The 27930-nt window shown below is 60.7% G+C and overlaps 3 protein-coding genes across 3 annotated transcripts in view; 1 reads left to right on the top strand and 2 right to left on the bottom strand.

The window, feature by feature from the left end:
* The window catches only part of PIEZO1 (piezo type mechanosensitive ion channel component 1), a 24617-nt gene extending 10018 nt beyond the window's left edge, over window positions 1-14599 (bottom strand). Inside the window, exons 1-21 of the mRNA XM_027684977.1 lie at window positions 14499-14599; window positions 7950-8045; window positions 6816-6938; window positions 6440-6482; window positions 6190-6349; window positions 5207-5345; window positions 4467-4680; window positions 4172-4337; window positions 3804-4001; window positions 3617-3695; window positions 3444-3535; window positions 3092-3352; window positions 2909-3017; window positions 2613-2791; window positions 2390-2538; window positions 2012-2191; window positions 1862-1938; window positions 995-1152; window positions 747-923; window positions 525-650; window positions 48-266 (exon numbers count right to left, since the gene is read on the bottom strand). Of these exons, the coding sequence (XP_027540778.1) occupies window positions 48-266; window positions 525-650; window positions 747-923; window positions 995-1152; window positions 1862-1938; window positions 2012-2191; window positions 2390-2538; window positions 2613-2791; window positions 2909-3017; window positions 3092-3352; window positions 3444-3535; window positions 3617-3695; window positions 3804-4001; window positions 4172-4337; window positions 4467-4680; window positions 5207-5345; window positions 6190-6349; window positions 6440-6482; window positions 6816-6938; window positions 7950-8045; window positions 14499-14562 (3009 nt within the window). The 5' untranslated portion in view covers window positions 14563-14599. The remainder of the gene's footprint in view (window positions 1-47; window positions 267-524; window positions 651-746; window positions 924-994; window positions 1153-1861; window positions 1939-2011; window positions 2192-2389; window positions 2539-2612; window positions 2792-2908; window positions 3018-3091; window positions 3353-3443; window positions 3536-3616; window positions 3696-3803; window positions 4002-4171; window positions 4338-4466; window positions 4681-5206; window positions 5346-6189; window positions 6350-6439; window positions 6483-6815; window positions 6939-7949; window positions 8046-14498) is intronic.
* A 2095-nt stretch (window positions 14600-16694) lies between these two features.
* On the top strand, window positions 16695-21494 carry CDT1 (chromatin licensing and DNA replication factor 1). Its single transcript, XM_027685225.1, has 10 exons — window positions 16695-17088; window positions 17507-17659; window positions 17747-17964; window positions 18272-18466; window positions 18587-18732; window positions 19006-19109; window positions 19337-19525; window positions 20278-20412; window positions 20491-20692; window positions 20771-21494. Exons 1-10 carry the CDS (start codon window positions 16726-16728, stop codon window positions 20932-20934), a joined length of 1869 nt encoding a protein of 622 aa, XP_027541026.1. The 5' UTR covers window positions 16695-16725; the 3' UTR covers window positions 20935-21494.
* A 1612-nt stretch (window positions 21495-23106) lies between these two features.
* Window positions 23107-27207, bottom strand: APRT (adenine phosphoribosyltransferase). Its single transcript, XM_027685176.1, has 5 exons — window positions 27109-27207; window positions 26563-26666; window positions 25378-25511; window positions 24436-24514; window positions 23107-24190 (listed from the first exon to the last, which is right to left on the bottom strand). The coding sequence occupies exons 1-5, from the start codon at window positions 27186-27188 to the stop codon at window positions 24048-24050; spliced, it is 540 nt and encodes a 179-aa protein (XP_027540977.1). The 5' UTR covers window positions 27189-27207; the 3' UTR covers window positions 23107-24047.
* Window positions 27208-27930: the final 723 nt, after the last annotated feature.

Raw genomic sequence — 27930 nt, 5'->3', positions numbered from 1 at the left:
TCCCTGTCCCTGTCCGTGTCCCTGCCCATGTTCCTGCCTGTGTCCATATCCCTGTCCCTGTCCGTGTCCCTGCCCGTGTCCGTGTCCCTGCCCATGTCCGTGTCCCTATCCTTGTCCTTGTTTTTGTCTGGCTCCGGCTTCGGCTCCGGCTCCGGGAAGATGGTCTCAGTGATGGGAATCTCCTGATTGTGCTGCACGCGGTGGTACTGCTGGCGCCGGTACACCACTGCCTCAAACACCAGCAGCAGCAGCACCTGGAGGTGGTTCTGGGGGAAGAGGGAATGCTCAGGACCATGGCGTGACAGCAGGCATCCCCGCCCCCAGCTGGTCCTCATAAAAGGGGATGTTTGGGGCTGTGACATGAAGCCAGTCATCCCCCTAGGTGGTCCTCCCAGAGGGGATGCTCAGGGCCACAGTGTGCCACCAAGAATCCCCCCAGGTGGTCCCCACGGAAGGGATGCTCAAGACCATGGCATCACACCAGGCATCCCCCCAGGCAGTCCCCACAATGTCCTTGTGCCCACCTTGACATATCCGAGGTGAGGGAACTCCTTCCGGACGCCAAACCAGTTGGCAGGATCCACGGGGCCACGGTACAGTGTGGAGTTGCCCATCTCCTCCCGACTCAGGTTGGTGGCATTGAGCAGGGGCTGCAAATGGGAGCACCCCAGGTATCAGACCCCACCTCCAGCAAGGATACCTCCTTGTGCTGCCATAAGCACCCCAAGAAACAGCACCCCGGGCACCTGAGTGCAGTTGCTGGAGTACTCGCGGGGCTCAACAATCTCAAGCTGGTAGAGCATCTTGCAGACGATGATGATGCAGGTCCAGATGGTGGAGAGGCACGAGGCCATGCGGCGGAAGCGGCAGTAGGGCATGGCGAGGGTCCACAGCAGCACCAGCATGAAGTTCATCACCGAGACCTGGGGCAGTGGCCATGTCAGCACCCCGGGGTGCCCGGCCGAGCCCCCCAACCCGGCACCTTGAGTGGTACCTCCTCCAGGGCCACCCATACGGTGTAAAGAGCCACCAGCTTGAGGATGTGCAGCTCCAGCAGACGCCTCACGAAGACCTCCACGTGAGTCAGCATGTTCGAAAAGGTCTGGCCCAGCACGACCAGGCGCTCCAGAACCAGCTTCCATTTGTTGGTTGCTGTGGGAACACGAACCCTTGTGGACACCCCCACAGCCACTCAAGCCCAGAGGACACCCCAACCCATCCCTCTATCCTTCCTTGCTGGCAGAACATCCCAATCCATTCCCACAATCTCCCATACTTGGAACACACTACTGCATCCCCCAGCCAGTTCCTGGCTCAGAGGACATCCCAACCTATCCCTGTATCCTTCCAGACTTGGAGGAGACCCTCACAAATCCCTGCACCCCCCAAGTCCCACCCTGGTTTGCAGGTCACCCTAATCCTTTCCCATACCCTCCCAGCTCTTTCCTGGCTTGGAGGATGCCCCAACCTATCCGTGCTTCCCTCCTGCCCCATCCTGGTTTGCAAGACACCTCCATACCCTCCCAGCCCCTTCCTAGCTCAGAGGACATCCCAGTCCATCCTCATACCCTCCCAGACTTGAAGGAGATCCCAGTCCATCCCCATACACTCCTAGCTTCTTCCTGACTTGGAGGATGCTCCAATCCGTTCCCACATTCCTCCTAGCCTCTTCCTGTCTCAGAAGACACCCCAATCTATCCCCATACCCTGCAAGCCTGTTCCTGGCTTGGAGGATTCCTCACTCCATCTCTGTACACTCCCACACTTGGATGTCATCCTAAATCTATCTCCCTACCCTCCCAGCTTTTTCCTGTCTTGGAGAACACCCCTTCCCACCCTGTCCCCCACCCCTGTCCTGTACCCAGTGACTCCCTGGAGATGCTGGTCCTGGCACCTTCGGAATCAGCCTCAGTCTGTGCCGATCGGCTCTCCGTCAGCCTGCAGGAAGGAGGGCTCAGAGCAGAGACAGAGGGCTTGGGGTGCAGGGGTGTCACCCAGCAGAGGATCCTACCCAGAGACGGAGAAGATTGACACAGCGGGCTGGCGAGCATTCTGCAGGTCGGTGATGTACATGAAGGTCTTGTGGAAGTAATGGAGCTGGAGGATGCAGGCCAGGAGGAAGAAGCCCAGGATGAGGATGTTGTAGAAGAGCTTGGAGACACTGAACTGCTCCAAGCCCATGTCCCTCAGCCTGGATGAGGAAGGGAGGGTCAACACGGGACTTCATCCATCCCACCCTGCACAGGCGTCAAGCCCCCAACGACAGGGCTCAACCCCAGCCTGTTCCATGCCTCAGTCTCCCCACGTGCAACCCATCCCCTGGCCATGCCCTGGTGCCACCACAGGGTTGGTGCCAGCAGGGAGCCCATGGTGGGTCAGGGACACTCACTGGTGATCAGTGAGGCCCGTCAGGTTCCTCCAGTACATGGGGAAGTCCTCAAACTGGTAGGTGTAGCTGGCGATGAGCACCAGCATGGTGTACGCCACCACCAGCCACCAGAAGCCCTTCAGCACCTTGCGCCACAGGCTGTAGTACACCTGCAGGGACAGGAACATCAGTGGGGCCACCCTGGGGCTGGCCATGGGCCCCCAGGGGTCCCCAGCCCCCCTACCTGGAAGAGGATGAGGCAGAGGAGGAAGAGGAGCATGTAGACAATCTTGTAGACGACAAGGCGGCCAGTGAAGCTCACTAAGATGAACTTGGCACCACAGACACAGATCCAGAACTTGGCAAAGAAATTCAGCAGCAGAGACCCCAGCTTCTGCAGCATGTCCCGCGCATGGCTGACTTCTGCAGGACATAGAGGGGCTGCAGGAGCCGGGCAGCGGGCACTTGTGTCCCCCCCACACCTGTGGCTGCCCAGCCTGGCATGGCAGCCCTCCGTGGGGTGACACCGGGAGGCCTCACCTGACTCTGCGAGGGACATCTTCGGGTCCTTGGTGGTCAAGGGCTTCTTTAGCACCTTCTCCTCAACAAACTGCCGCAGCAGTGGCCATAAGGGGAGGATGAGCAGGAGCTGTGGGGACAGGTGGTGAGCAGGGACAGCTGGGCGCTGGCAGGGACAGGGACTGGGGACAGCACCGTGCTTACCTTTGCCCCCAGGACAAAGAAGGGATTTTTGTGGTGCATCAGCCCCAGCTGATCAAGGCTCATGAAGCCAGCATGGGTGGGCAGCTCAGGGACCAGGTCCATGGACCACACGTAGTTCAGGCTGCACAGAGCGATGCTGTAGAGGAGAATGAAGGGCGAGCAGAGTATGGCAAAGTTCCGGCGGTCCCGCACTGTCCAGATGAGGCACGACCACAGCAGCAGCACAAAGGTCAGCCAGCTGTGGTAAGTGATGCTCCACACCTGTGGGCAGGAAGGATGCGGGCTCAGCCCAGGAGGTGCCCTCCATGTCCATGTCCCCTCCCCACGTCCGTGTCCCCTCCCAGTCCGTTACCAGCATGGAGATGAGGGCACAGATGTAGCTCTGTCTCATGATGAAAAAGATCAGGATGCGCAGGGGCAGCCACCCCACTGTACGCCTCCTGCCTGGCATAGGGAGAGGGACTGTGAGAGACTCCTGGCCTCAAGCAGGGTCTGGGGAGGGGGAGATTGTGGTGTCAGGCTTACCTCGTCGGGTGTCCATGTTGTGGACGGTGCAGTTCTCAGTGTCAACATTCGGCCTCTCAGGGTCAGAGGACAACATGGGCTGGGGGGCAGAGAGAGCTCAGAGCCCACCCTTCTACCTCCAGAGCACCACTCACCCAGTTCCTGCCAGCTTGGGCATTGCTGGAGGGGCACAGACCCCCAGACCCACCTCGGTGACCTCAGCCATGCCGCTGGTGTCCCCAGCAACACCACCCGTGTCCTCAGCCGTGCCACCGGTGAGCTCAGCAATGCCACCAGTGTCCTCAGCCACGCTGTCGGTGTCCTCAGCCATGACATCAGTGTCCCCGGGCCACTTCTTCAGCTCCATCTGCACCCCTAACGGCAGCTCTGGCCATGACAAGGCTCTCTGCAAAGGGCAGGTGCCAGCTCAGGGCACTCCACTGCCATCCCCCTGCCAAGGCACCCCACATGCAGGCACCCCACTGCCCCCCAACTCCCCTCCAGTGTCAGGGCTGGGGCAGTCACAACAGGACATGCTGGGCATTATCAGCATCACCGGTACGGGGTCCAGCTCACCGCGGAGTACCGCCAGCGCAGCTTCACCAGGGTGGCCACAGTGTAGCAGAGCAGGAGCAGGATGCCAGGGTTGGTGTAGACAGGCCAGGGGTGGCTGGTGTTGAGCTCCAGGGTGTTGGGCTGGGAGCAGTTGTGGTAAAGGATGATGTCCTTGAAGCCAAACACTCTGTGGGGACAGAGAAGGCGGCCTTACCCCCCACCACGAGCCAGGGTCCTGTCCTGGCACTGGCATAGCACATGGCTCAACCAGGGTGGCACAGGGAGTCACGGCACAGCTCCCTCCCCACGGACTCACCGTGCCCAGATGGTGGTAGGCGGGAAGATCCCCTGGACAAAGGGTGTCTGGTAGACATAGAGGCAGATGAGATGGCTGGAGCTGTAGACCCCGACAAGGACGTAGAGGATGTTGATGGCCTGGCGGCTGGTGGGGAGGTGACAGGCCCACCACAGGCACAGCCCCAAAAAGAACAGGTAGTAGATGCTGGAGGAGGCGGAGGGCAGGGTGATCCCTGGGGAGCAGTGCCCCATGGGCAGTCAGTGCACAGCCCAGCATCCCCCTGGACCAAGCAGCATCCCACTGGGCTGAGCATCCCCTCTTGGACTGAGCATCCTCCCACCATGGACCAAGCATCCACTCACCCTGGACCAAGTATCTCCTCCCTCCTGGACTGAGCTTTCCCCCTTGGATTGTAAATCCTTCCCACTTGGACTGTGCATCCTCCCTCCTTGGACCAAGTATGTCTCCCTCACACCAAGCATCCCTCCGTCCATGGACCGAGCTTTCCCCCTTGGACTGAATATCCTTCCCCCATGGACCAAGCATCCCTCCCCCTAAGACCGAGCATCACAACCCTCTTGCATTGAGTGTCCCCACTTTGGAGCAAGCATCCCTCCCCTGGACCAAGTTCTCCCCTCTGGACCGAGCATCTTACCCCCTTTGCACATGCATCCCCCCCTTGGACTGCACATCCCCCCCAGCAGCACATCCATGGAGGACCCCCACCTCACCACGTGCCCCCTCCATCCTGCACCCACCCGCCAAGGCCAGCAGCAGGTTGGCCAGTCCCTTCCCGGCCTCCCAGAGCAGCCAGTGAGCCTTCAGCAAGAGCCGGTTGCTCAGTGGGTGGGGTGGGTGGGATGCGTGGGCCGCGCATCTGTGCCGACTCGCTTCCATCTGCAAGACAAGGGTGGTGTGAGCTCCAGGACCTGATCCCAGGATGTTCCTCAGTTTCCTCACTCTAGGGAGGGCAGGGGAGGGGTGGCCGGGAGGGCAGGCACAGTGCCCAGCACCTGGCCGTGTTTATCTCATCAGCCGCCTGGAAAGCGCCTCCAAAGGGCGGCTGTTTTTCTTGGCACTGGGACCCGGGTTCCCAGCACTGAGCTTTTTTCCAGGCTGCCTCCCGTGCTGGCCAGAGCCTCACAGCAAAGGCATCCATGCTCCAGTTACAGCCCGGCACGGCCAGAGCCAGGCACCATAGCCTGGAGCAGCAAGAGCACCCCAAAACGGGGCAGAGCACCCAGGGGTGTTCACTGTGCTGAGGGGGGGCCATTGGGGTTGTGTCCACCTGGGTGACCTTGAGCGCCTGGGTGCCACGAGCACAACATCCTTGTGACCTGCTGGCATTGCCAGGCAGGGTTGGCACAGCACAGCACCCAGCCCTGCACTAGCGAGCTCAAGCTGGGTGTCAGCACCCCATAACTGCCCATCCCACAGTCACAGCTGTTTGGTGCGATCCCTACGGCAACACCGGAGCAAACACGGGCACTCCTCCGCGGCTGAGTCACCCCAGCCCACACAAGGTGCCGTGATGGCTGAGCCTTCGCCGTGGCCAAACCTGCCCCGAACTGGGTCCCCAGCCACCAGGGATGCCCCCATGCCAAGCCCCCGTGCCCCAGGCTGTGCCCAGGGGTAGAGTCAGGGACCAACTGCTGTGTCCCAGGGAGGAGAGAGAGACCAGCCACGGGGAGGCTGGTGGGAGCCAGTGGGATGTGCCGGTGGCACTGGGGTTGGCTCTCACCAGCTCAGGGAAGCCCAGGAAGTCCTGTCTCTGGCTGCCGGAGGCAGGGTTGGTCTTGGGCATGAGGCGGCACAGGCACAAGGAGATGACTGAGATCAGCAGGATGCCAACATCAGGTGCCACAAGACGCACCGAGTTGGGAATGTCTTCCGAATCCAGCCTGTGGGGGGGAGAGTGGAGCAGGGGAGGGCTCAGAGGTGGCACCCCACCATTGCCAACCCTCAGGTGCCCACCACCGGGGTACCCTTACCTCGTGACCCCAATGTGCTGAGAAAGGACCTCCCAGGAGCTGCCTGCAGGGAAGAAGGGAGGAGCACTGAGACCCTGCGTGGGCAGGCTCCAAGCCCACCCAGAGCACCCACCCCATGGGGAGAACACCCCACATCCATGGGGGTGCAGGTCAGGGTCTGTGCCCAGTGCAGTGGGCACTCAGCAGGCCCCCTGGAATGGCACAGGATGTGCCCAGAGCTGGGTACATGTATGGGACCCTGCAGAGCCTCATGAGTCCCTGAGCACCCAGCAGGATGGGGTCCCACATGTCACCAGCTCGAGGGTCCAGCCCCAGGGCACCACGGGGAGCAGAGGTATGGGTGGCTGAGGGTGGGCACAGGCATCCCCGTACTCACAGTTGGGCTCCAGCAGCCGACGCAGAGTGGGAATTGTGTACAGGCCTATCTGGAAAACCAAGTGGGCAAGGACGAAGAGGCTGCTGGTTGCCAGCAGACATTTGAGGATGCATCCAGCATGACCTGCAAGACATGGGCAACCTGTCACACATGGCCTGAGGTGGCCCCGGGGACACCAGTATCCCCAGTGGGGACCCAGCACCCTTGGGAAGAGCTGGTAAGAGTGCACTGTGCCCAGAGATGCCAGGGGTCTGCCCCAGGGACAGGGTCCCACCAGGGCTTTGCCCACCTCACCATGCACCCAACACAGCCCAAGAGCACCCTGAGAGCATTACTGGGAAAACTGAGGCATGGGGTGGTGCAGGGAGCCAAAGCCCAGGGCCACCCTCCCTCCCCTATCCCTGCAGCACCCAGCTGGCACCGGGTGCTTCCCTGGCCCCCCTGTACAGGGACCACATTCAGATGCAGTCAGCATCCCCTTTCCTGGTGGAAGGTCCTGTTAGGGGGCTCCAGGGGGTCCCCCACACTCTGAGTCCTGTCAGACCTTCCACCAGCTGCAGCCGTGCCCCCATCCCACCCGGCTCCCTCGGCCATGTGCCCATTTTCCTGACCATGGGCAGGCAGTGAGCCCACTACAGCTGTGAGCCGGCCGGGGGCGGCCCCGGGCCAACAGCTTTCCCTCCCGCCTGTTTTTTCCTGTAAATCCAGGCAAAGGCTTTCGGCAGCGCCGGGATCCAGGGCTGTGCGAGCCCATGAAATATTCAGAGGGCAAAGCTTTTAGCTGTGGCCGTGCCAGGCGCTGGGGGCAGGTGTTAGAGCCTGGCACAGCAGGGCTACAGGCACCCAGTGCCCACCTGCACCCACTGTGACATGCCCCCTGGGCGAAGGGGCTGCTCGTGGTGTGCCCACCTGGCAGCCACTACCCAGCCCTGAGGTTTTTAGGTTAATAAGGCTCCAAACTGGCCATTTCAGGAGGGCTATTAATAGCCACACTGGGCTATAATTAACGGAGTGAGGCTCCACGCAGAGAAACCACAGGGGAGGAGGGCAGGTGCCCGCTGGAGGGGGGCTGGCAGCCCCCCTGCTGCCCATCCCATCCTGCCCACTCCTTGCACCCCATGATGAGCCCCTTACCTGTGGCAGAGCCCCGTTTGGGTCCCGGGAACCAGGGCAGGATCAGCAGGAAGAGCAAGTACACCAGGGAGAGGACATTGAAGCGGAAAATGCAGGCTGGGGGCAGAGGGACAGGGTTAGGGATAGGGATGTGGTGTGGGGAGGGCTCCCTGCCACACCCCCCTGCCCTGGGGATCCCCAAAAGAGAGGCAGCCCAAAATGCCAGGTGATTCTGGGGTAATTCAAGGTAGGACAGGGGGTCAAGTTCCCCCCAGGGATGCTGATGGGAAAAGAGGGACACAGGCTGGGTCACTCCCGGTGACCCACGTAGGTGGCACAGAGAGGGGGGACACTAAAAGTCCTAACTACGTGGGGACTAGATCCATGACCAAAATCTGCTGTGTTTCCACACCATTCCCACAAAACCACGCTTTAAAGGGACCCCTGTGGCCAGGCTGGGACCCACACCCATGGCCCCCCCCCAGGGCTGGCACAGCCCTTCACCTGCACCCAGCCCCACTCTGGGTGTGCCACCAGCTCGGCACCTTCCCCCTCACTTATTTTTAGACCTAAATTACAGCTTGTTTGGAGGAATGAAACCGTCGGAGGAGCCGGGTCAAGCCAGCGCCCTGCGGAGCTGCCGCCAGCGACAGGAACAGGGGACAGGGATAGCACAGAGGGGACATGGCGGGGCAGCTGCCACCCCGGCTGGGACACAGCGTTCCTGTCACTGCATGAACAGTGACAGACACCAGCACATGCACCAGCACAAGCTGGGAGCATCCACAGGGCAGGCAAAAGCCACGGTGATGGGCACCCACCAAATGAGTGCCTGGCTGGAGAGGGGGCGAGTCACAGGGGGCTGAGCTATGTCACTGTGCCCCTGCTCCAGGCAGTCCCAGGGCATCCCTCCATCCCCTGTCCCGCAAACTCCCTGTGCTCCCACCCAGCAGCAGATGAACCCCACTCTGGGTAGGGGAATCCCTCTGAAACAGCCCAGGGAGGGGACAGTCACAGGGAACCAGTGCTGGGGACCGACTCTGAGCAGCCAGGGCAAGGACCTGCTCCCCTTGGTACCTCACTTGGGGAGGGCCCAGAGGGCAGCCCCTGGTCCCGCGAGGCTGGAGGGGTGAGGGGAGGCCGGCTGGGCGCCAGGGACGTGCTCAGCGCCACAGCCCGGCACGGCCCTTCCTGTGTTTACGAGGTTTCAGTGGGACAACACATCCTGGGGTGGGGAACAGCACCGCTGGGGGGGACACGGTGCAGCCCCCTCTGAGCTGCCCAGCATCCCGGGGCATCCTCAGAGGGTGCAGGGGCAGTGGGAGGGAGCACCCAGGAATGCACCCAGGGCACGTCCCACGCAGCACCCAGTGGAGCTAAAACCGGTCCCTGTTCCTGCAATGGGGTCTCCATCTGTCCCCAGTGCCAGGAAGTGCAGCCAGACCCCGAGCAGGGTTGGGGGGCACAGGAAGCCCAGGGTGGGGGCACCAGGACCATCACCCACCAGCCACCTCCCCACGGTGACCCTAGGACGCGTCACCTCCCGCACACTGCTGAGGGTTGCTGGCTGTGTTTCGGCACACCATGATCTCATGGAGCAAATATTCCCCTTCCCGCGCCAACGGGGCCGAGAGGAGCCTTCCCGGCACGGGGGCGAGACGCTGCTCCAGCTTCCGTGGGAGCCAGTCAGGCCCCGCTTGGCCAATGGCACCCCCATCCCAGCACCCACCCACCCCAGTGCCCACCTTTTGGGTGAACCAGCCCCACCGTGAGCCCCCAGCTCAGCCATGGACACGTCACGGGTGCTGGCAGCACAGAGGGCACCACAGAGCCCTGCTGGCATTGCTGGGGGTCCCACAGACAACAGGGAGACCCACAGGCATTGCTGAGCATCAGGGGGGCACACATATGCTGACCCACTTTTTTGGTGCCACCAGCACCCACGAGCAGTTCACCCTCCACCCCGGCTCAAGGCATCACCAGGAAAGCTCCTGGCAGAGTGGCCAGCTTCAACTAGGGAGCAAGAATGAAAAAGAGAGGGGAAAACAGGTGGTTGCTGTGCCTCCCCAGCATGGCACAGCCTGGTCTGGGAGCACCCATGGTGCCTGGCTTGGCACTCTCAGGGCTGCACCGGGGCGTGCCGTGCCGGTGGTGCGTGGGTGCTCCGTCCTGCAGTCGGAGGGAACCGGTTCCCTGCAGTGCTGACAGCGGGAAAGTGCCGGCACGGGGAGAAAAACCAGTTTGGCATGTGGGGAGAGTGTGGTGGGGAGACCAAACCTGCCCTTCTGCACCCACCGTCCCCGCGAGGAGTGGTGGGTGGGTGGGTGCAGTGCCGTGGCACCCACTGTTCCTCTCCCTGTACAAGCAGCACCCTCACCCACAACACCTTGGGGTCTCACTGGAGCCTGCACCGAGAATATGCCTTGTATCCCAAGCCAGTTATTCTGGATTGGTGCCCCAAATTCCCCCTCGTGACCCCGGGAGCATCCAGATCAGCTCCCATGGAGTTCACCAGAAGCGCTGGCAGCATATGAAATATTAATGATATAAATGAGCCGGGAGGAGGATAAATCACAGAGCCGGGGAGCTGGCTGAGATGTGCCAGGGTTCATCCACGCCAGCCTTTAATTTCCCCGTGGGAGAGGAAGGGGGTCATTGGGAACCCCAGGGATCCATCAACAAGATGGGGGCAGCCAGGAAGAATCGGCACCAGAGTCTTTCCCATTGCACTGGGAAGGGTGGCTGTGCCAGAGGATTGGGGTTTGACATAGCCCCTTCCCTGCAAACCAGGCGCCATCCTGCACCCACGCAGCTTCCAGGATGGATCCATTCTCAACTGGATGGGGAAGGGGTCTCCCCAGACCCACCCCAGTGCTGGCAGAGCCCCACACACCAGCCTTGCACCATCACCGGTGTGCACACAGCGCTTGGCACCGGTGCAGCCGCTGCTCTGTGGGGACCTGCTGCCACTCGGGATTAATTAGAAGAGCTCTTTAATTCCCTGCTCTGCTCATTGACATGAGTCCGTTACAGCTGCCGGAGCCGGGCAGCTCTGCCAAGCCGCCTCCCAGTTAACCTGCCCCAACTGGGGTGCCCAGGGAGCCTGACAGGATCCCCAGGGTGTCACTTTGCACCAAGGACCCCACACTCTTCACCCACCCGCTGGCTGCAAACCAGAGGCAGGGTGATGAATCCTGGCCACAGAGCCTTTCCCCCTCCCAAAATCCCATCAGTTCCAAAGCAGCGAGCTCCTGGGCTGGCAGAGCCAGCCACCAGCATATTCCCAGCCTCAACTCTGTTTTCTCCTTCCGGGAAGAGGGAACAGCCCCACCGGTTCACCCGCCGTATCCTGTTTTTGTGGAAAGTTAATCCCAATCCCACCAGCTCCCGGCCCTGCTCCCCAGGGATGCCGCAGGAGATGCCCCAGGACGGCTCCGGGCTGGGTGCCAGTGGGTACCACGGCTGCCAGCCTGGGAAATACCAGCACCAGCCAGGAGCTTGTGCTATGGGACAGGGAATGTAGTGGCTTGGGCGACAGGTGCCACCCCAGTGCCAGAGGACACTCCTTTCCCCCATGCCATGGTTGCAGCCCTTGGGACCCCCAGAGCCATGGGTTCAGCACTGGGACACCCGTGCACATATAAGGACCCACATTCCCATCGCACATGGACATTCCCAGATCCACCATAATATTCCCCATGGGGCCATGAAGGTGTCTGCCATATGGCAGTGCCAAGCAGTGTCCAAACCCTGCTCTCCTCACCCAGGGGAGCCTTCTGCACCCCTGGGGAGCCCCCCACGGTGTCAGCCACCTCAGTGGGGCTGTGGGGGGCTCAGTCATGGGGAGATGGGCACCCTGGGCAGGCAGGAGCTGGCCCTGTGCCTCCACCCCATCCCCCTCCACCCGGGGAGGAAGCAGCAGTTATTGCTCTTGGAGACAGTGGTGGCTTTGCTTTTTTTTTTACAGAGTTTTTTTTTCTCCTCTATTTTATTTCCCTTCGTTTTATAAAAAGCACCTGACCGCAGGAGGCAGCTGCCTGCAGCCCACACACCCACTGGCACCCGGCTGGGCACTGGACCCTGCGGCATCCAGGACCCCCAGGGACCCCCCAGCACCCTGGCTGGGCAAGGGCGGGGCTGTGTCCTCACATCAGGACCCCCAGTTCGGGGGGGCACTGCAGCCCCAGGGAGGGGACTGCCCCCCTCACCCATTGCTTCTGCCCAAGCACCACTGAACCACAGATCAGCATGGCCAGGACTGTCACCCAGCCTAGGGGTGCCTGGTCTCCCCACCTGCGGGCTGTGCCCCCCCCCCCTCCAATGGCTCCAAGCACCCCAGAATCCCACTAGGCAGGATGGAGCCAAGGCAGAGATACAGCCCTGGCGTGGCTGGGACCCCCACCATAGGGGTCTGTGCCTGTGTCAGCTGTGGGAAGTGGGGGGACTGCCATGGCCACCCCCAGGCCACGCCGTGGGGCCCAACTCCTGCCTCTCCAATTGCCCCGAGCTGGCTGGGAGCCGCAAACAAACATCCTCCGGACGTTTGGGAAGAGCCTGATTGCCAGGGAAGGAAGGGCTGCAGGCGGGTCCTGCTCCAGGGCTCTTGCTCCCACCCAGGTGCAGCGGGACGAGCCACATCCCCCCCGTGCCTCAGTTTCCCACGGGTGCAGGTGCAAGAGCCCCCAGACCCTGCTGAGTCACCCCATTTTCCCAAGCGGCTGGAGCAGAGGGGAGCCCCCGCCCAAGTGGCGCCCCAAATTTAAACAAGCCATCTACAAGCTCACCACTGAGACATCAAGACCACCAATATCCCCAGTTGTGGGAGACACGGTGTCCCCAGCATGTCCTGTGCCGGAGTGGGGTAAAGAACCAAGCAAGTCCGGCATGATCTGGGGCCAAATCAGCATTATTGGGAAATGAGGGCCCCATGAGAGGCTGCGCCTGGAGGCCACGTGTCACCCTGGGCACCCATGGGATGCACCCGGCAGCTCCTGCGCCCTGGCCCAGCTGTTGCACCCCCTGTCCAGGGAGCACAGCCCCTTCTTCCCAACCCTGTTTGTGGGCTGGGTTATAATTAACCTCCTCACATCCTGCGCGATGCTCTGAGTCACTGCCCCAGCAAACCAAAGAAAAAGCAGCTTTTTCAAGAGTCACTGACTTCCTCTGCCAGCGAGGCTTTGCCCCGCACCGGCGGCACAGCCAGCACCCCAAAACCCGGCTCTGCTGCTCAAAACACAGCCGGGAATGGGGCTGCTCGGCTGTGGGCACTTCCCTCTCTCTGGGTGACACTACCCCAAGAGTCATACTAAGGCTACCCCAAAAGCCATGCCAGGACTGCCAGGGTTCAGACCCCCAGTGTAGGTCGTGTGATCCCAGTGTTGGCGGCAGCCAGACCCAGCCTGTGCCCGGCACAAGGAGCCCGTTGAACAATCCTGTTTATAGAGAGGTTTTTCCTTTGCGTCTACGCAAACGGAGAGTCCCCGAAGCGGCTCCGGAGCAGCGGGGGTTCAAAGAGCCGATTCTTGTCCTGCGCGTCCCGGGACACGGGGATTTTCCAGGCCGGTGGCCAGCCGGTTGCCTCGGTGGGTGGCACATCTGCCATCAAAGGCCAGCCGTGCCTGGAATGGGCCGGTTGCAGCTCGGGGACCAGCGGGGGCTGGGGTGGGCACCTTGCTCCCCAGGATGTACCCGGGCATGGAGATGGGATGGGTGCCAGCTGCCCCTCTGGCATCGCCCGCCCTAGGCCCTCAGCACCCTCCTCACCCCCACCTTGCAACCACAGCAGATCGAGTGGGGTGACACGGCAGTGCTCAAACTGGGTTACTTTGCCCCCAGCGGGTGCCCAGTGACGGGGCGGGGGGGGACACACACGACACACACGCACCTCTCCTCCCCAGCAGCCCAGGGAAAGTCTCAGCGTTACCCGCGAGTGGTCTCGGTCACGCGAGGGTGGGGACACTTAGGGTGATCGCCCCGTGGGGGCACCGCACCACCCCCTCGTCCGTCCACCGACCCCCCGGAGTCACCGGCGGCTCCTCCCGGGTCGGCTTCTCCCCACCCCAGGGGCTTCATGGATGGAGGGATCCAGTCGCCCCTCAGTTCATGCGCGGGGGGAACTTCCCCCGCCGCCCGCTCCACGCGCGGGGGGGGCCCTGCACCTCTCGGTTCACGCATGGGGGGGAACTTCCCGCGCCCCTCAGTCCACATGTGGGGAGGACTCCTGCACCCCGCAGTCACCGGCGAGCGGCCGCAGCAGCCGGTACAGCCGCGGGCTCACGCGTGGGGGAACCCCCGCGCCACCCGCTCCACGCGCGGGAGGACCTGCCACGTTCTCGCACTGGAGGGATCCCCTCGCCACCCGGTTCACGCGTGGGGGGATCTCCTCGCCACCCGGTTCACGTGTGGGAGAGACTCCCGCGTCACGCGCGGGGAGTCCCACCCGGTTCACACCGCGGGATCTCCTCGCCACCCGCTCCACTGGCGGAACGACCCAGCCGCTCCACGTCTGGGGGGCATCCTCCCGCCACCCGCTCCACGTTTGGGGGGGGCCCCCCGCGCCCCCGCACTCACCGGCGAGCAGGGCGAGCGGCAGCACCAGCCAGTAGAGCCCCCATAAAAACACCCGCAGCTTCATCCCGTCCGGCGGCGGCGGCGGGGGACCGGCCCGAGCCGCTCCGAGCCGTTCCGCCCCGCCGGGGCTGGGCAGGCCCCGCTGCCCGGTGCCGCTGCCCGGTCCCGCGGCGCTCCGAGGCGCTGCCCCCGCCCCGCGCCCGCCGCTTTATAAAGCGGCACCGCCCGCCCCCCCCGCGGGGCCGACGCGGCCCCAGCGCCTCCCGCCGGCACCGCGCCCGCCACTGCTGACACGAGTGGGCCGCGCTCAGCACCGGCCCCGCTGCCTCCCGGGTCCCGGGGAGAAATATCAAGCTGGAAAAAAAAAAAAAAGCTGATGTGTTTCCTGTTTATTTTGTAAAGAAGAGGGGGAAAAAAAAAAAAAGGAAGAAGAAGCCGGAGCTAATTTTTGCCGAATTTTTGTTCTTGGTGCTCCAGGGCTGAGAGCTGCTGTGCCGGAGTGGGGAGCTCCCGACTGCTCTCTCGGGGGAGCTGAGGTGCACCTCTGGGGCTGGGTGCTGTGTCCCTGGAACTGGGTGAATGATCCAATATCCCTGGACCTGGGGGCATGATCCTATACCCCTGGAGCTGGATGCACAGTCCCATGTCCCCAGAGCTGGGTGCCCAATGCACACCCTGGGGACCCAGACACAGCCCCACACACCGATGGAGTTGGGAGCCCAGGTGAGGGGAGTTGGGGTCACATACCTCAGGAGCTGGGAGCTGTGCTCACCTCTGCATCTCGAGCTGAGTTCCAGGGGGGCGCTGGACACAGCTGGTGGCATGGGCAGCATGGCTGGTGACATAGGCAGCACCTGGCAGTGTTGGTAACCACCAGCCCCTAACAGGAACCATCAACCCGTGAAATTCTCCACATTCCTTGGCTTCCCCAGGCTTGTTTTCCCTACACAGTTAATAAACTGGCATCCAGCTGGCACACTGCTGGCCTGGTCCCCACACTCATCCCTGAGTTTCTTCCAGAATTCCAGGGGCTCTTCCCCCACCCAGATGTGCCCAAGCCCCAGCCATCTGGACACCTCTGCCCATGCCATAACCCCCCAAAACATGGGCAGGATGGGCCTGAGGGTCCCCAAATGCATGTGTCCATGGGTTTGGCAGGCACAGCCTCTCGTGGGAGCTGGGGTGGGCTGTGGCTGTCCAAACTACCCTGAGCATCCCCCCATTTCTGGGACCTGGAGGGATCCAGTTGTGTTAATTAAACACTTGTCACTGCCAAGATGTGAAGTACAGGATTAACACCATGTCCGTGAGACCTGGATATGGGAATTACAACTGCAACCCTCCACTGCATCCCCCCACCCGGAACAGATCCAGGAAAGGGTGGTGCATGCCAACCCAGCTCCCAACCCAACCCTGAGCACCCGCAGCCAGGCTGGGAATGGAGGTTCTGGAAGTAAATGGGCACTGGGAATGGCACCCTAGAGCCCTGCCTCGCTCAGCCAAATCCGGCCTTGCTCAGGTTTTAAGGGAGATGCTGGAGACACTGCGGTTCCGTAATGTGCTGCGGGCACAGCCTGAGTGCGCAGGCAGGCAGTGGGTGATGAGCCAGAGCCTGCTCCCACCCCTGGGTACTGCCAACAGCACACAGCTACAGCGTGGGGATGGGGATGATGGTAGGGGGATGCTGCGGGTGCCTCCAGAGCCCCTCATTCCCATGGCCGGTCCCTAGAGGGACCTCATGCCACCATGGAGTTCATAACAGAAGCCAGGCAAGGCTTGGCCCCATGCACATCGGGGAAAGCAGATGAGGAGTGACCAACGTTCCAGATGTTACTTCCCTGCTTTTGCCCCACTCTCCCCCCGCTGAGGGTCTCCTCAGCTTGCAGTCCCCTGCACCAGTGGGAGTGGACAATCTCCATCTCTGCCCTTGGTGCATTAGCCGGCTCCTGACCCGGGCGCTGCGGCACCGGGAATGTCGGACCCCCCTCCCCCGGAGTTGTCCCGGCCGCCCTCGCAGCCGCGGAGGCCGCTCGGGCCCCACGTGCGGCCCCGCTCTCGGAGACGCGGCGCCTTTAAGAGCCCAGTGGCGCCAATTCCGTCCCACGTGACCGCTACCGGCCGCCCCGGTGGGCGGGGCTTCGGCGCGCGGGCTCCCGCCAAGCGAGAATCGCGCGCGGGACCGAAGCCGCGTGTCCCCGGGATCGGCACCGGCACCGGGGGCGCCGCCATGGCCCAGCTCCGCATCACCAACTTTTTCGGCCAGACAAAAGCGGCCACCGGAGTCCCGGCCAAGCGCGGCGGCGGCGGCCGACTTAAGGCCACCCTCACCGGTGCTCCGGTGTCCCGAGAGGAGGAGGATGGTGGTGCCCCGGCGGGGCTCAGTGCCCGCCCGCCGCCGCTTGTCCGTTCGCCGCGCACCCCGGCCCGCGGGGACTCCCCGGCCGTGCGGGGGCTGGCGGGCAGGAAGAGGAGCCGCCGGGACATGGAAGCGGAGTCGCCGGTCGGAGCCCGGTTCGGGGAACCGAGCGGGAAGTCGGCGCGGAAGAGGCTGGAGCCACCCCGGGATGCGGAACCGGGGTCTCCGGACGCGGTAGGGAGATGGGGGGGATCGGCGATGCGCCGCTTCCTCTGGGACGCGGCTATAAAATGGAGCTGGGAGAGGATAAGGGGAGGAGGGGAGTGGGTGAGTGAGGAACTGTAAATCAACAGGCCCCACCAAATGTTTGACCCCTTTTCCTAGTGCAGGACCCCCAAACCTGCTCCCCCTTCTCTTAGTGCAGATCTCTCCCTGCCCCCAACCCCAGGCTTACCCCCTGCCCCTCGTGCAGGACCCTCAGAGTTTGCCCCCCATTCTCCTGATGCAGACCCTTCCCCCTGACTTGCCCCTGCCCCTAGTGCAGAAACCCCTATGGCTCCCCCCCAGTGCAGGACTTTTGGGGGGCACCGGGGAAGGGGTCCGGATGGGTGGTTTCCCCGGGCAGCCTCTAACTCTCCTCTGTCTCTTGCAGGCCACCAACCTCTCTCTGCTGGCCACTGCTCAACCCCTGACACCCTCCTCGCAGGACCTGGCAGTGCCCCTCCCGACCACCCCCAGCTCACAGCAGGACATGGGGACACAGCCTGGCACAGCCCCCCTGGGGACAGCCTGGCGCCTGCAGCGGGTATGGGGTGGTCCCGGCTCTCTGCTCCCATTTGGGGTGGATTTGGTGCTGTGATCTGCTGTGACCCTGTGTCCCCTCCCTACCCAGGAGGATGTGGCCAAGCTGCGGGGCCGCCTGCAGAGGATGAAGGAGCTGGCCCAGCTGCCATCTGTGCCCAGTGGGACCAGCACAGACCTGCAGGGCCGCCTGGAGCGAGTGCGGCAGCTGGAGCTGCGGATCCAGCAGAGGAAAGCGAAAAGTGAAGCCACACCGGGAGCACGGCCATCCAGGGACACTGGAGCAGCAGCTCCTGCGGCAGAGGCCGGGTGAGGAGCAGCCAGGGAGTGATTTTGAGGGAAAATCAAGGTGTCTCAGCAGTTGCCACAGCCCCACAGTGGTTTTGTGAGTGTCTTCCCACCCCATGAGGGGGTGTGGGGAGTCTGAGCGTGGCCCAAGCTACCCTGAGCATTGGGATGTCACTGTTTCCAGGTGATGTGACCCTGATGCTGGCACAGGTTGCTGAGGGAAGGGTTTTGGAATGGGGACGGGAGGTGGGTTCCACCATCTGGGGTCAGCAGCAGGACCCCGTCCTGGCCAATGTCTGTCTAGAACCTTCTTTCTTTCTTTCTTCAGAGGGAAGCCCCCGGCATACCAGCGGTTCCACACCCTTGCTCAGGACCTGCCCCCGGGGCTCACGCTGCCCTACAAGTTCAAGGTGCTGGCAGAGATGTTCCGCAGCCTGGACACCATTGCTGGGATGCTCTTCAACCGCGCTGAGACCATCACCTTTGCCAAGGTCAAGCAGGGGGTGCAGGACATGATGCGCAGGTAAGTCGGCAGCGCTGGGCAGCCCCTTTTGGGGTCCTGGCAGCCCCTTTTGGGGTCCCAGCTGAAGCTGTCAGGGCTGATGACTCTTGGGGTCCCCAACCTCTCGGGGTGCTGTTGCAGGCAGTTTGAGGAGCGTCATGTGGGCCAGATCAAGGCTGTGTATCCCACCTCGTACCAGCTGCGCCAGGAGAAGAACATCCCCACGTTTGGCGATGGCAGGAAGAAGTCAGAGTACCAGCTCACGCTGGAGCCAGTGGTGGGAGAAGGTACGTACAGTTTTGGGGTGCCCAAGAGTTGGAGTGTGCTCAGTTCCGGTTAAGATCTCTGAATCCATAGGGATGCTCTGCTTGGTCCATTAAATAATCATCTGCAGGCCTGAGCATGTTGAAAATGGGAAATGCTTTTGCAACAAGAGGGAAGATGCAGGGCAGTGATTGTGGCAGTGACTCAGCCCCATGGTGGGACTCTAATCCCGTCCTTTCCGAGGCTCCCAAGGTTTGGGGAGGTGCTGTGGGTGATGCTCATGTTCCTCCTTGCAGAGGAGAAGGTGGACGGTCGTCCTCACCTGTCGGCGTCGCGGTTGCTGGAGCGCAGGAAGGAATTCCATCGGAACCTGGTGAACATCGTCAAGCAGCACCACAAGGTGAGGGGCGTCTGGCACCCCCTGCTTTAGGGCCCTGGGGTTGTCACTATCTCGGACAACTAAAGGACAGGCTGAAGGACATGGCTGGTTCCCATGGGATGTTCTTGGCAGCAGATGTGGGTGGGCTCTGAGTTCCCTCCATGTGTTGCCAAGCCATGCTGGGAGTGCAGGGCAACAGCCAACTCCCCCATATCTGGTGCCACAACACAGCTCTTGCTCCTCTCCAGGCATTCCTGGCCACTCTCAGCCCTCCCCTGGAGGTGGCAGAGGAGAAGCTGACCCGCTGGCATCCCCGCTTCAATGTGGACGAGGTGCCAGACATCAGCCCTGTGGAGCTGCCGCGGCCGCCGCAGGAGGACAGGCTGAGCACGGCCCAGGAGGTGCTGAGCACAGCTCGGGGGATGCTGAGCCCCAAGGTGAGTCAGGGCTGGGGTCTGGCTCTGTCTGTGCCATCTCTCTGGGAAGATGTGACCGGACAGGGGTTGGGAGGGATCGTTCCAGAGCCACAGGACTGGAGGCAGGTGGGACACAAACCTGGCTGGTGGTGCTGCAGGTTGTGGTGCAGGACTGGTGTTGATGCTGGGAGAGATGATCCAAGGGCTAGAGCTCCTCTGCTCTGGAGACAGGCTAGGAGAGCTGGGGGTGTTCAACCCGGACAAACGAAGGCTCTGGGGAGACCTTAGAGCCCCTTCCAGTGGCTAAAGGGGTTGCAGGAGAGCTGGAGAGGGACTTTGGCAAGGCCTGGAGTGCCAGGACAAGGGGGAATGGCTCCCCACTGCCAGAGGACAGGGTTAGATGGAATATTGGGAAGAAATTCTTCCCTAGGAGGGTGGGGAGGCCCTGGCACAGATTGCCCAGAGAAGCTGTGGCTGCCCCATCCCTGGAAGTGTCCAAGGCCAGGTTGGATGGGGCTTGGAGCAACCAGGGATGTGGAAGGTGTCCCTGCCCATGGCAGGGGGTGGAACAAGATGGGCTTTAAGGTCTCTTCCAAACCATTCCATGATTCTGTGAAGCCCCTCAAACTCCTCTGTGCAGGCAGGGATGAGCTGGGAGCGCTGGGTTGGGATCGCTGGGCTGAAGGGTGACGGCAGGGGCAGCAGAGGGGAAACTTCTCCTTCCTCCAGCCTGAGCTGTAATCCAACTCCTCCTCCTTCTTCCACATGAGCAGATGGAAAAAGCTCTTGCCAACCTGGCCTTAAGAACAGCCGAAGCCGGTGCGGGGGAACCGGTGCTTTCCAAAGCACCGTCCCCTGCCAGCACCGCCAGCGCTCTCAAAGGGGTGTCCCAGGCACTGCTCGACAGGGTGAGTAATTCTCTCCTGGATGAAAGGTGGGTGCTGGGGGTGCTGCCTGGGCCTCACCCCATCTCTTCCACTTCCCAGATCCGGGCAAAGGAGGCACGGAAGCTGCAGGCGCTGATGACGCGGGACCCGCAGCAGGAGGAGCGCGTGGCCATGCTGGGCCGGCTGCCGGCCATGGCCCGAGTCCTGCGCAGCGTCTTTGTGGCTGAGAAGAAGCAGGCGCTGCCCATGGAGGTGGTTTGTGCCCGCCTGGGCGACAGCTACGACGAGCTGATGGCACCTGGTAGGAATTTGGGGGGCGGTCTCTGCAGGGGGAAGGGGCTGGGGAGGCAAGTTCTGACACCCTGTTCCTTGTTCGCAGCTGAGATGGAGAAGCACCTGCGGCTCTTCGCGGAGCTCCTGCCCGACTGGGTGGGCATCCACACCATCAGGACAGACACCTACATCAAGCTGGACAAAGAGAAGGACCTTGGCCTCATCACTGAGAGGCTCACCAAGGCAGCGAAGGAGGCAGAAGCCCTCTGAGCCCCTTAGGGATCGAGATTTGCCCTGTGCAATCTCCTCTAAATGTAGCAAATCCCGACTGCACTCTGGGTTCTGGTGTGGGCTGATGGGAGGCTTATCCTCAGGGGTGTCTGAGGAAGGGCAAAATGCCTTAATTTTTTATTTAAGGGATCCTGGGGTGGGGCCCATGAGGGCTGTAGCTCCCCTAATCCTCAAGCAATCCTACATCCTGGGGTGACAATGCAAGCAACGAAGAGGAGCTGAGGAACCTCTTGGTTTTCCTGCGTTCTCCTGAAGTTTCAATGCAGGATCTTTCTCCTGAAGATCTAATTTTTGAGGTCTCTTCCATGAACTGGGTCCTGGTGGGGTGAAGGCAGGACGGGGCAGTGTGAGGCGAGAGGGTGACAGGCAGGAAGGAGCAATAGAGAAAGTCACAAATCAACGTTCTTGGAGCTTTGGGCCTTGTTCTGTTTTTAAGGGAGGGAAAACGCATCTTCCAGCCGTCACTGGAAACAACTACAGGACTTGTCAAAACATATTTGTATTAAATGTTTTAAATATAGCTGACTTGTGTTAACCCAGCACTCTTCCTCCGTGAGCTGCCTGTCTCGTGGTTCTCCATGGCAATTGGCACCGGGAAGGGCTGGGTCCTCATCCAGCTCTTGGAGAAAGACTTACTGGAAAAAGTGAGCGTGGGTTTGCAGGGAGCTGAAAGCAGCTTTTGTAAATGGGGACGGGGGAGCAGCTCCTGCAGGGATGGGAGCAGGCAGGGCTGGGGTGTGCAGGGGGGGCTTTTTCCCAGGGGAAAGACCAGGCCACTCGGCTGAAGTGGCTTGGGAAGAGGGACAAAGAGGGTGAGGATTGCTCAGAGGTGCTGGGCTGGCACGGTGCCCGGGTCAGGGCAGTGTGGGTGCAGGGGAGGAGGTGGGAGCTGCCCAGTGCCACGTCAGACACACCTCACACTGCTTCCCGAGCCAAACTGGGCTGGTTGGAGCAGGAGCCATCAAGGACTTGCAGAGAAAGGTGACTCCTTCATCCCTTCATCCTATGCTGATCCTGGCCAGATTCCCCCACCTGAAGTGCTGGCACCATCAGAGATCCTACAGCACTTCTTCCCAAGGGAGGAGGCAGACTTTCCTCCTCTTCGTCTTCCTCCAGGCCCCTGCTTGCCATGTGCAGCCCAGTTGGCAGGCACTGCTGGCAAGAGGTTGCCCAGTTTCCAGGGAGGAGGAGGGTTTAAACCCAGCCCAGGAACTGGAGAGATACACAGGGCTGGGGTGCAAGGTTGGGGGGCTCTTGGGTGTGAAGCTGGGGGCCTTTGCGGTAGGCTGGGCTATCAGCCATGCTCAAGAACCTCGCTGTGGTGGAAAGAAGCTGGATTCCAGGAGCTGGACTACAGAGGAGCTGGATTCCAGGAGCTGCATTGGAGAGGAGCTGGATTCAGCAGCCTGGCAGCCACCTGTGCACCCCAGGGGAGCTCGGAGCAAGCTCCCGTTCTGCTCCCTGAGACAAAACCCTTCTCCTACCTGGAAGCCACCCCTGCACAGCCTTGTCTCTCCAAGCAAATGACATCAGGGGCTGCTGGCAACCCAAAGGCACTGTCCCCACGTTCCCTGATGTCACCTCTTGGCCCCGTGCGCAGCCAGCGCTGGCACTGGCAGGGCTGACGCTGCTTCCCCGGCACGCAGCTGCTTTCCACGGCTCTCTGGGGTGGAACTGACTTTTCCCTTCTCTCCCCCGCAGCATGGACCCTCTCCTTGTGCCAAGTATGTGAGGTGCTGCCTCCCTTGGCTCCCCACAAGGGCTGGCTGTGAAAGAAGTACCCTGGGATAGGTTGATCCCAAGGGAACGGTGGTTCTCAGCGTAAACTGAGCAGCACTGAAGTGGCTTTTCAGGAAATGGGGATAAAAATAGCTGGAATAGTCCTTACAAGTGTTAAGGGCTGGGTGTGAGGCGGCCCCATGCACTGGATGGAAAAAGGGGAGCTGAGCTGGGGGAGCTTGGTCTGCCTCCCTCCAGCTAGAGGTTGTGCAAGGTCTAGAGAAAAGGTACCTGAACTCCCTGGAAAAGAACTCCTTCCAAGCGTTGGGAGCTCACACCACAGCCTTGCTGAACTGACCACCTGGGTTTGGAGGAAGATGCTCACAAGGGTCATTAACAGCTTCAGCTACTGCAAGAACAGCTCTGAGACAGTTTAGAAAACATAAAAATAAATCAATGTTTATTTTACCCGTGAGTCCAGTCCCTGCTGGGACAGAGACAGTCCCTGATGTTTTCAGGCATGTGGAAGTTTTGGCACAACAAGTTTTAGCTGTGACCACACTGAACTGTGCTGGAGGAAGCATCTCCAAACCCCATCAACCGTCACACACCTGAGACCACTGAACACCTTTGCTGTGGCCTTATCTGACACCAAACTACTACCAAGAGCAGGTTCAGAACTGGCATTAGCCTTTCAACATCCTGATGCCCCAAGACACCACAGCAGAGGGAAATCAACACAGGGAGTCAGGTATGGTGCAGAAAATTGAGAATTTGTGCTGAACAAGAGCTGCCTGTGGTCTCCAGGGAAGGAAAATATGGTGATTGAGCTCATCTACACCAGCAACATCCTGATTTAAGGACACAGCAGGCACTTAGTTCCCCTTGACAAGCACAACTGTGATGTAAGAGCAATAGCACAGAGCAACCAGACCATCCCCCAGGATTTATCCCCTAGAGAAATAACCATTTTTTGCCCGTCTCCTGTGTTCCTTTGGCAAATTTTTAGCAGGTTCCTTGGAGGCTGACAGGCACAGCTCAGCCCCCAGTGAATGCTGGTGCCCTGCCAGAGCTCTCCTGCTCTACAGCAGCATTGTCACTTTGCTCTCCTAAAAAATATTAATTCATTGAAGCTGCATCTTGGTCTCCATCCCCTCCTAATCTACCAGGCTGTTCCTTCTTCCCAAAAGGATGAACTCCAAAAGGGCTCATTACACTCACCACACTGCTTGGAAAAGAAATAGGATTTAGGACTGAATAGCATCTGGTTGTGATCAAAATGTGTGTTTCCCCCCTGCCCACCCCCTTGTGACTCAGAATTACTGAATAAAGCCCCAAATTTGTTCCCAGTGTTCCCTGCTCCCTGCTCCTCCTCAGTCATACTGCAGCAGCGAGTAGAAAGGGATGGAATTGAGCTTCTCTAACCCTTTCAGGGGTTTTAACTCTATGATCACCAGGCACTCCAGGATTTCAGCCTTCAGCCTCTTCAGCAGCTCACAGGCTGCACACATGGTACCTGTGGAGGGGGAGAGAAACGTCCTCACTCCAGAAGCAGCTTCTAACCCCATGGCCACTCCTGCTGCTCCCAACAGGTTGCCCAGAAGTTTTCAAGGCCAGGTTGGAGCAACCTGGTCTAGTGGAAGGTGTCCCTGTCCATGGCAGGGGGTGGAATGAGATGAGCTTTAAGCTCTCTTCCAACCCAAACCCTTCCATGATTCTATGAACACACATGGGCACATGGGTCACACGAGCTTCTCTCACCTCCAGTTGCCAGCAAATCATCCACTATAACCACTTTCTGTCCCGGTTCAATGGCATCAGTCTGGATTTCCAGTTCGGCCTGCAGGGTGGAAAGAGCAGCTTCATTTTAGTCTGGCCTTAGAGAGAAGCTCTTCATCAGCTGCTGGTTCCACACATGGTAGAACAGAGACAAGTCCTCAGCAGGATCAACCTAAACACGCAGCACCCAAAATCCCAAAGAACTCATATTCCAGCTACAGGGGAGCGCCATGGAAACAGAGCAGGGAGGGGATTGCTGGGCCAACCCTCTGGCACGTCAAGATCCTCCTGAACATTCATCATGTGAGTTATTGTGGAATTTTATCCCAAAGCAGTTCTCCAGTGAGGAAAATATCCTGTAATGCACCGGAAAGCTCTGCCTAAGCCAGATCCAAAGCGGCACCGACACGTCCTGTGTCAGCTGAGCTTGTCCCAGGCAGGGGTTGGCCCAAACGTTCCCCATGGTAAGGCCTGGGTTTGGGGGTTCTGCTGCCGTTAGTTACTAGTGGCAGTTGCACATTATTAGGCTCAAAGCTCAGCTCTGAATGCAGAGTAGCCACGGGGTTATGGAGCAGGACTTGGGAAGCCATGCGGGACAGCACTGACTTAGAGCACTTACTGGCAGAGTGGGAAACACTCTCCGTGGTCATGCCCCTGAATTCAAGCCAAAGAAAGCGATTTAGCATCAAGTCTTAGCACCAACCCCCCCAAAAAATCACAGCACAGCATCAAAGACCACTCACTGGCACGAACCATGTGTCTGTGGCTCAGGGACGGAGCAGCTCAGAGCCATTCCTGAAGGTTGGGCAGACTGTCCATGGCATCAGAAACTCAGTTTGGGACCACCCCGCTGGTTTTATCACCCATCCCCTCGCGGACACCCCCAGCCCTGCCCCAGACTCCCCTGCCCTTCCTGGGTGTTACCTTGCCATATTCCAGGGCATAGGACACGGACTCGGTGGGACCGGGAAGTTTCCCCTTTTTCCGTATGGGCACAAAGCCAATCCCCAGCCTCTGGGCCAGAGGGGGCCCAATGAGGAACCCACGGGAATCCAGGCCTGGGGGGAGCAGAGCACAGGAATCATGGAATTGTTTGGGTTGGAAAAGGCCTCTGAGACCATCAGATTCAATCGTTCCCCCAGCCTGGCCAAGGCCACCAGTAACCATGTCCCCAGGTGCCACATCCACATGTTTCTTGGACACTTCCAGGCATGGTGACTCCACAGCTGCCCTGGGTAGCCCATTCCAATACGTGAAGAAATTTTCCCTGATATCCAACCTAAACCTCCCTTGAGGCTGCTTCCTCTTGTCCCATTGCTCAGATTGGAGCCATTTGACTGGGGGAGGGTCTTTGCATAACTCCATTTTATCCTCCCATTCAAGGGGGTTTCTAGAAGCAATTTGCTCTTACAGTCCCTTCTGAGGGTTGAAAACACACCACGTTCCTGTCCTTGCCCAGATGTGCTGCTGAGGGGCTCCAGGGCTCCACAGGGAGCCCCATCAGCACATTTCTCTCCCTTCTGGATCTTTTCCTTAGAGATAAGCTCAGCAGAGCCTCAGTATCAGTTTGGCCACACAACCAGAGACTTTGCACCTCTGGGCACAGACTTCACTTATCACAAGACACCTGGCCCAGGTCTGGTCTGTGCTCCCTGACCCTTGGGCTATCGCCCAGCCCAAGCTCCGCCTTCCTCAGCACTTTCCCAGGTGTGCTGCAAGGTCTTATCATTGCCACAATGTGTTGGCTGTTTGTGTTGGCCTGAAAAGGCTTCTGAGAAGGAAAACAAGCTGGAACGGAGTCTGCCTGCAACAGGGACCAGGCATGGCAGGCTTTCTGTATTCCCTCTTTTTTAACAATGGAAGCAACGAATTATGAAACTGGCACTGAATTATCATCAGATGACACCTTCAACATCCAAACCAGTATTTCAGGAAACTACAGGATGAGGTTAAGGGTATAACCTGTCCTGGTGTTACCACATGACAGAGGCCAATGTTCAGGTGATTCTCATGTCTGGGGGCCACAGAATTCCAGATGGGTCACCCCATGCTTCCCACCTGGGACATGCTGGTCTGCCCTGGCCTCAGGGATGTTTAACCAACACTTACCCACAATGAAGTCAATTTTGGGGAATGATGCCCTCACATGATCCTCCAGAAGATCAATCAAAGTCCTGAATGCCGCAGGATCCTTCAGCAAGGGGCTGATATCTCTGCAATGAAGGAGGGCAGGGAGTGAGTGACCTTCGGGGGCTGCTCAGGCTCCACTGAGCTCCGGAGCGCAGGGAAGGGTCCTGGTACTGCCAGGTGCAAGGATGGGCACTGGGGAGAGGAGCCGGCAGCGAGTCCCCGGCCCGGCTCCACCCCCAGTCCCATTCCCATGCCCTGTCCTTGCTCCTTTCCAGGTCCTGGCTCCATCCCCAATCCCAATCCTATTCCCATCTCCGGCCCTGGTCCCATCCCCGGGCTCGGCCCCAGTTTTGGTTCCGGCCCCATCCCCGGCCCTGGTTCTGATCCCGATCCCATTCCCCGGTCCCGGTCCCATCCCCATCCCATTCCCCGTCTCCAATCCCATCCCCGGTCCCATCCCTGGTCTGGCCCCATTCCCATCCCCGGTTCCGTCTCCATCCTCATCCCCATCCCATCCCGCCCCACCGGAACAGCACGCCGGGCACGGGGAAGTCCGGGAAGGGCCGGACGCGGTCGCGGACCCGCCGCAGCCGCTCGTCGCTCATGGCGGCCCCGCCGTGCGCAGCCGCCGCGGCCCCGGCACAGACGGGCGGGGCAGAGGCGGCGGGGGCGGCCCCGCCCGCCCCGGGGCGGCCCCGCCGAGTGGCGGGCACGGGCTCGGCGCCGGGAGCGCGCGGCACGGGCAGCCCGGGGCGGGGAGCGCCGGTGCCCCGGGGCACGGAGCATCAGCCCCCTCGGTGCGTGGAGCTCCGGTACCCCGGGGCCATGGAGCATCTGCTCCCCGGTTCGTGGAGCTCCAGTACACTGGGGCATGGAGCATCAGTCCCCTCAGTGCATGGAGCTCCGGCAGCCTGGGGTACGGAGCCCCAACCCCCTGGTGCACGGAGCCCCAACCCCCCTGGTGCATTGAGCTCTGGGACTCTGGGCTATGGAGCCCCGATTCCCCGGTGCACAAAAAAACTCTGGTACCCTGGAGCATATCGAGCATCGGTTCCCCCAGTACATGGAGGTCTGGTACCCCAGAGCATGGAGCCCTGGCCCCCCAGTGCGTGGAGCTCCAGCAGCCTGAGTACAGGTACACAAAACTGTCACTTTTGGTCATGGAGCCCCAACACCCATGGAGCCCCAGTCTCCCTCTGAAGAGTGCTCAGGTACCTGCAGGGTGTGGAACAGTATTTCCCCAGGACACGGAGCCCTGGGACCCTGCCTTGTCCCTAGTGCACTTTGGAAAGGAGCCCCATGCCCAAGGGTTACACTTCCAGCCCCCCTCCCCCTGCCCCCCTTGCA

This window comes from Neopelma chrysocephalum, unplaced genomic scaffold (assembly GCF_003984885.1).
Source record: "Neopelma chrysocephalum unplaced genomic scaffold, ASM398488v2 Primary Assembly neopelma1_68, whole genome shotgun sequence".
NCBI classification, from domain to species: Eukaryota; Metazoa; Chordata; class Aves; order Passeriformes; family Pipridae; genus Neopelma; species Neopelma chrysocephalum.
This window is presented reverse-complemented; position numbering and strand designations above follow the sequence as displayed.

Excerpts from the sequence above, each read along its gene's own strand:
- APRT (XM_027685176.1), bottom strand. The coding sequence starts at position 27,188 with ATGAGCGACGAGCGGCTGCGGCGGGTCCGCGACCGCGTCCGGCCCTTC. Across the intron at positions 26,667-27,108 it reads GTGCCCGGCGTGCTGTTCCG|AGATATCAGCCCCTTGCTGA; the intron begins GTGGGGCGGGAT and ends CCTTCATTGCAG. Across the intron at positions 24,191-24,435 it reads TGATTTGCTGGCAACTGGAG|GTACCATGTGTGCAGCCTGT; the intron begins GTGAGAGAAGCT and ends CCCCCTCCACAG.
- CDT1 (XM_027685225.1), top strand. The coding sequence starts at position 16,726 with ATGGCCCAGCTCCGCATCACCAACTTTTTCGGCCAGACAAAAGCGGCC. Across the intron at positions 17,089-17,506 it reads AACCGGGGTCTCCGGACGCG|GCCACCAACCTCTCTCTGCT; the intron begins GTAGGGAGATGG and ends TGTCTCTTGCAG. Across the intron at positions 19,526-20,277 it reads GGGGGATGCTGAGCCCCAAG|ATGGAAAAAGCTCTTGCCAA; the intron begins GTGAGTCAGGGC and ends CCACATGAGCAG.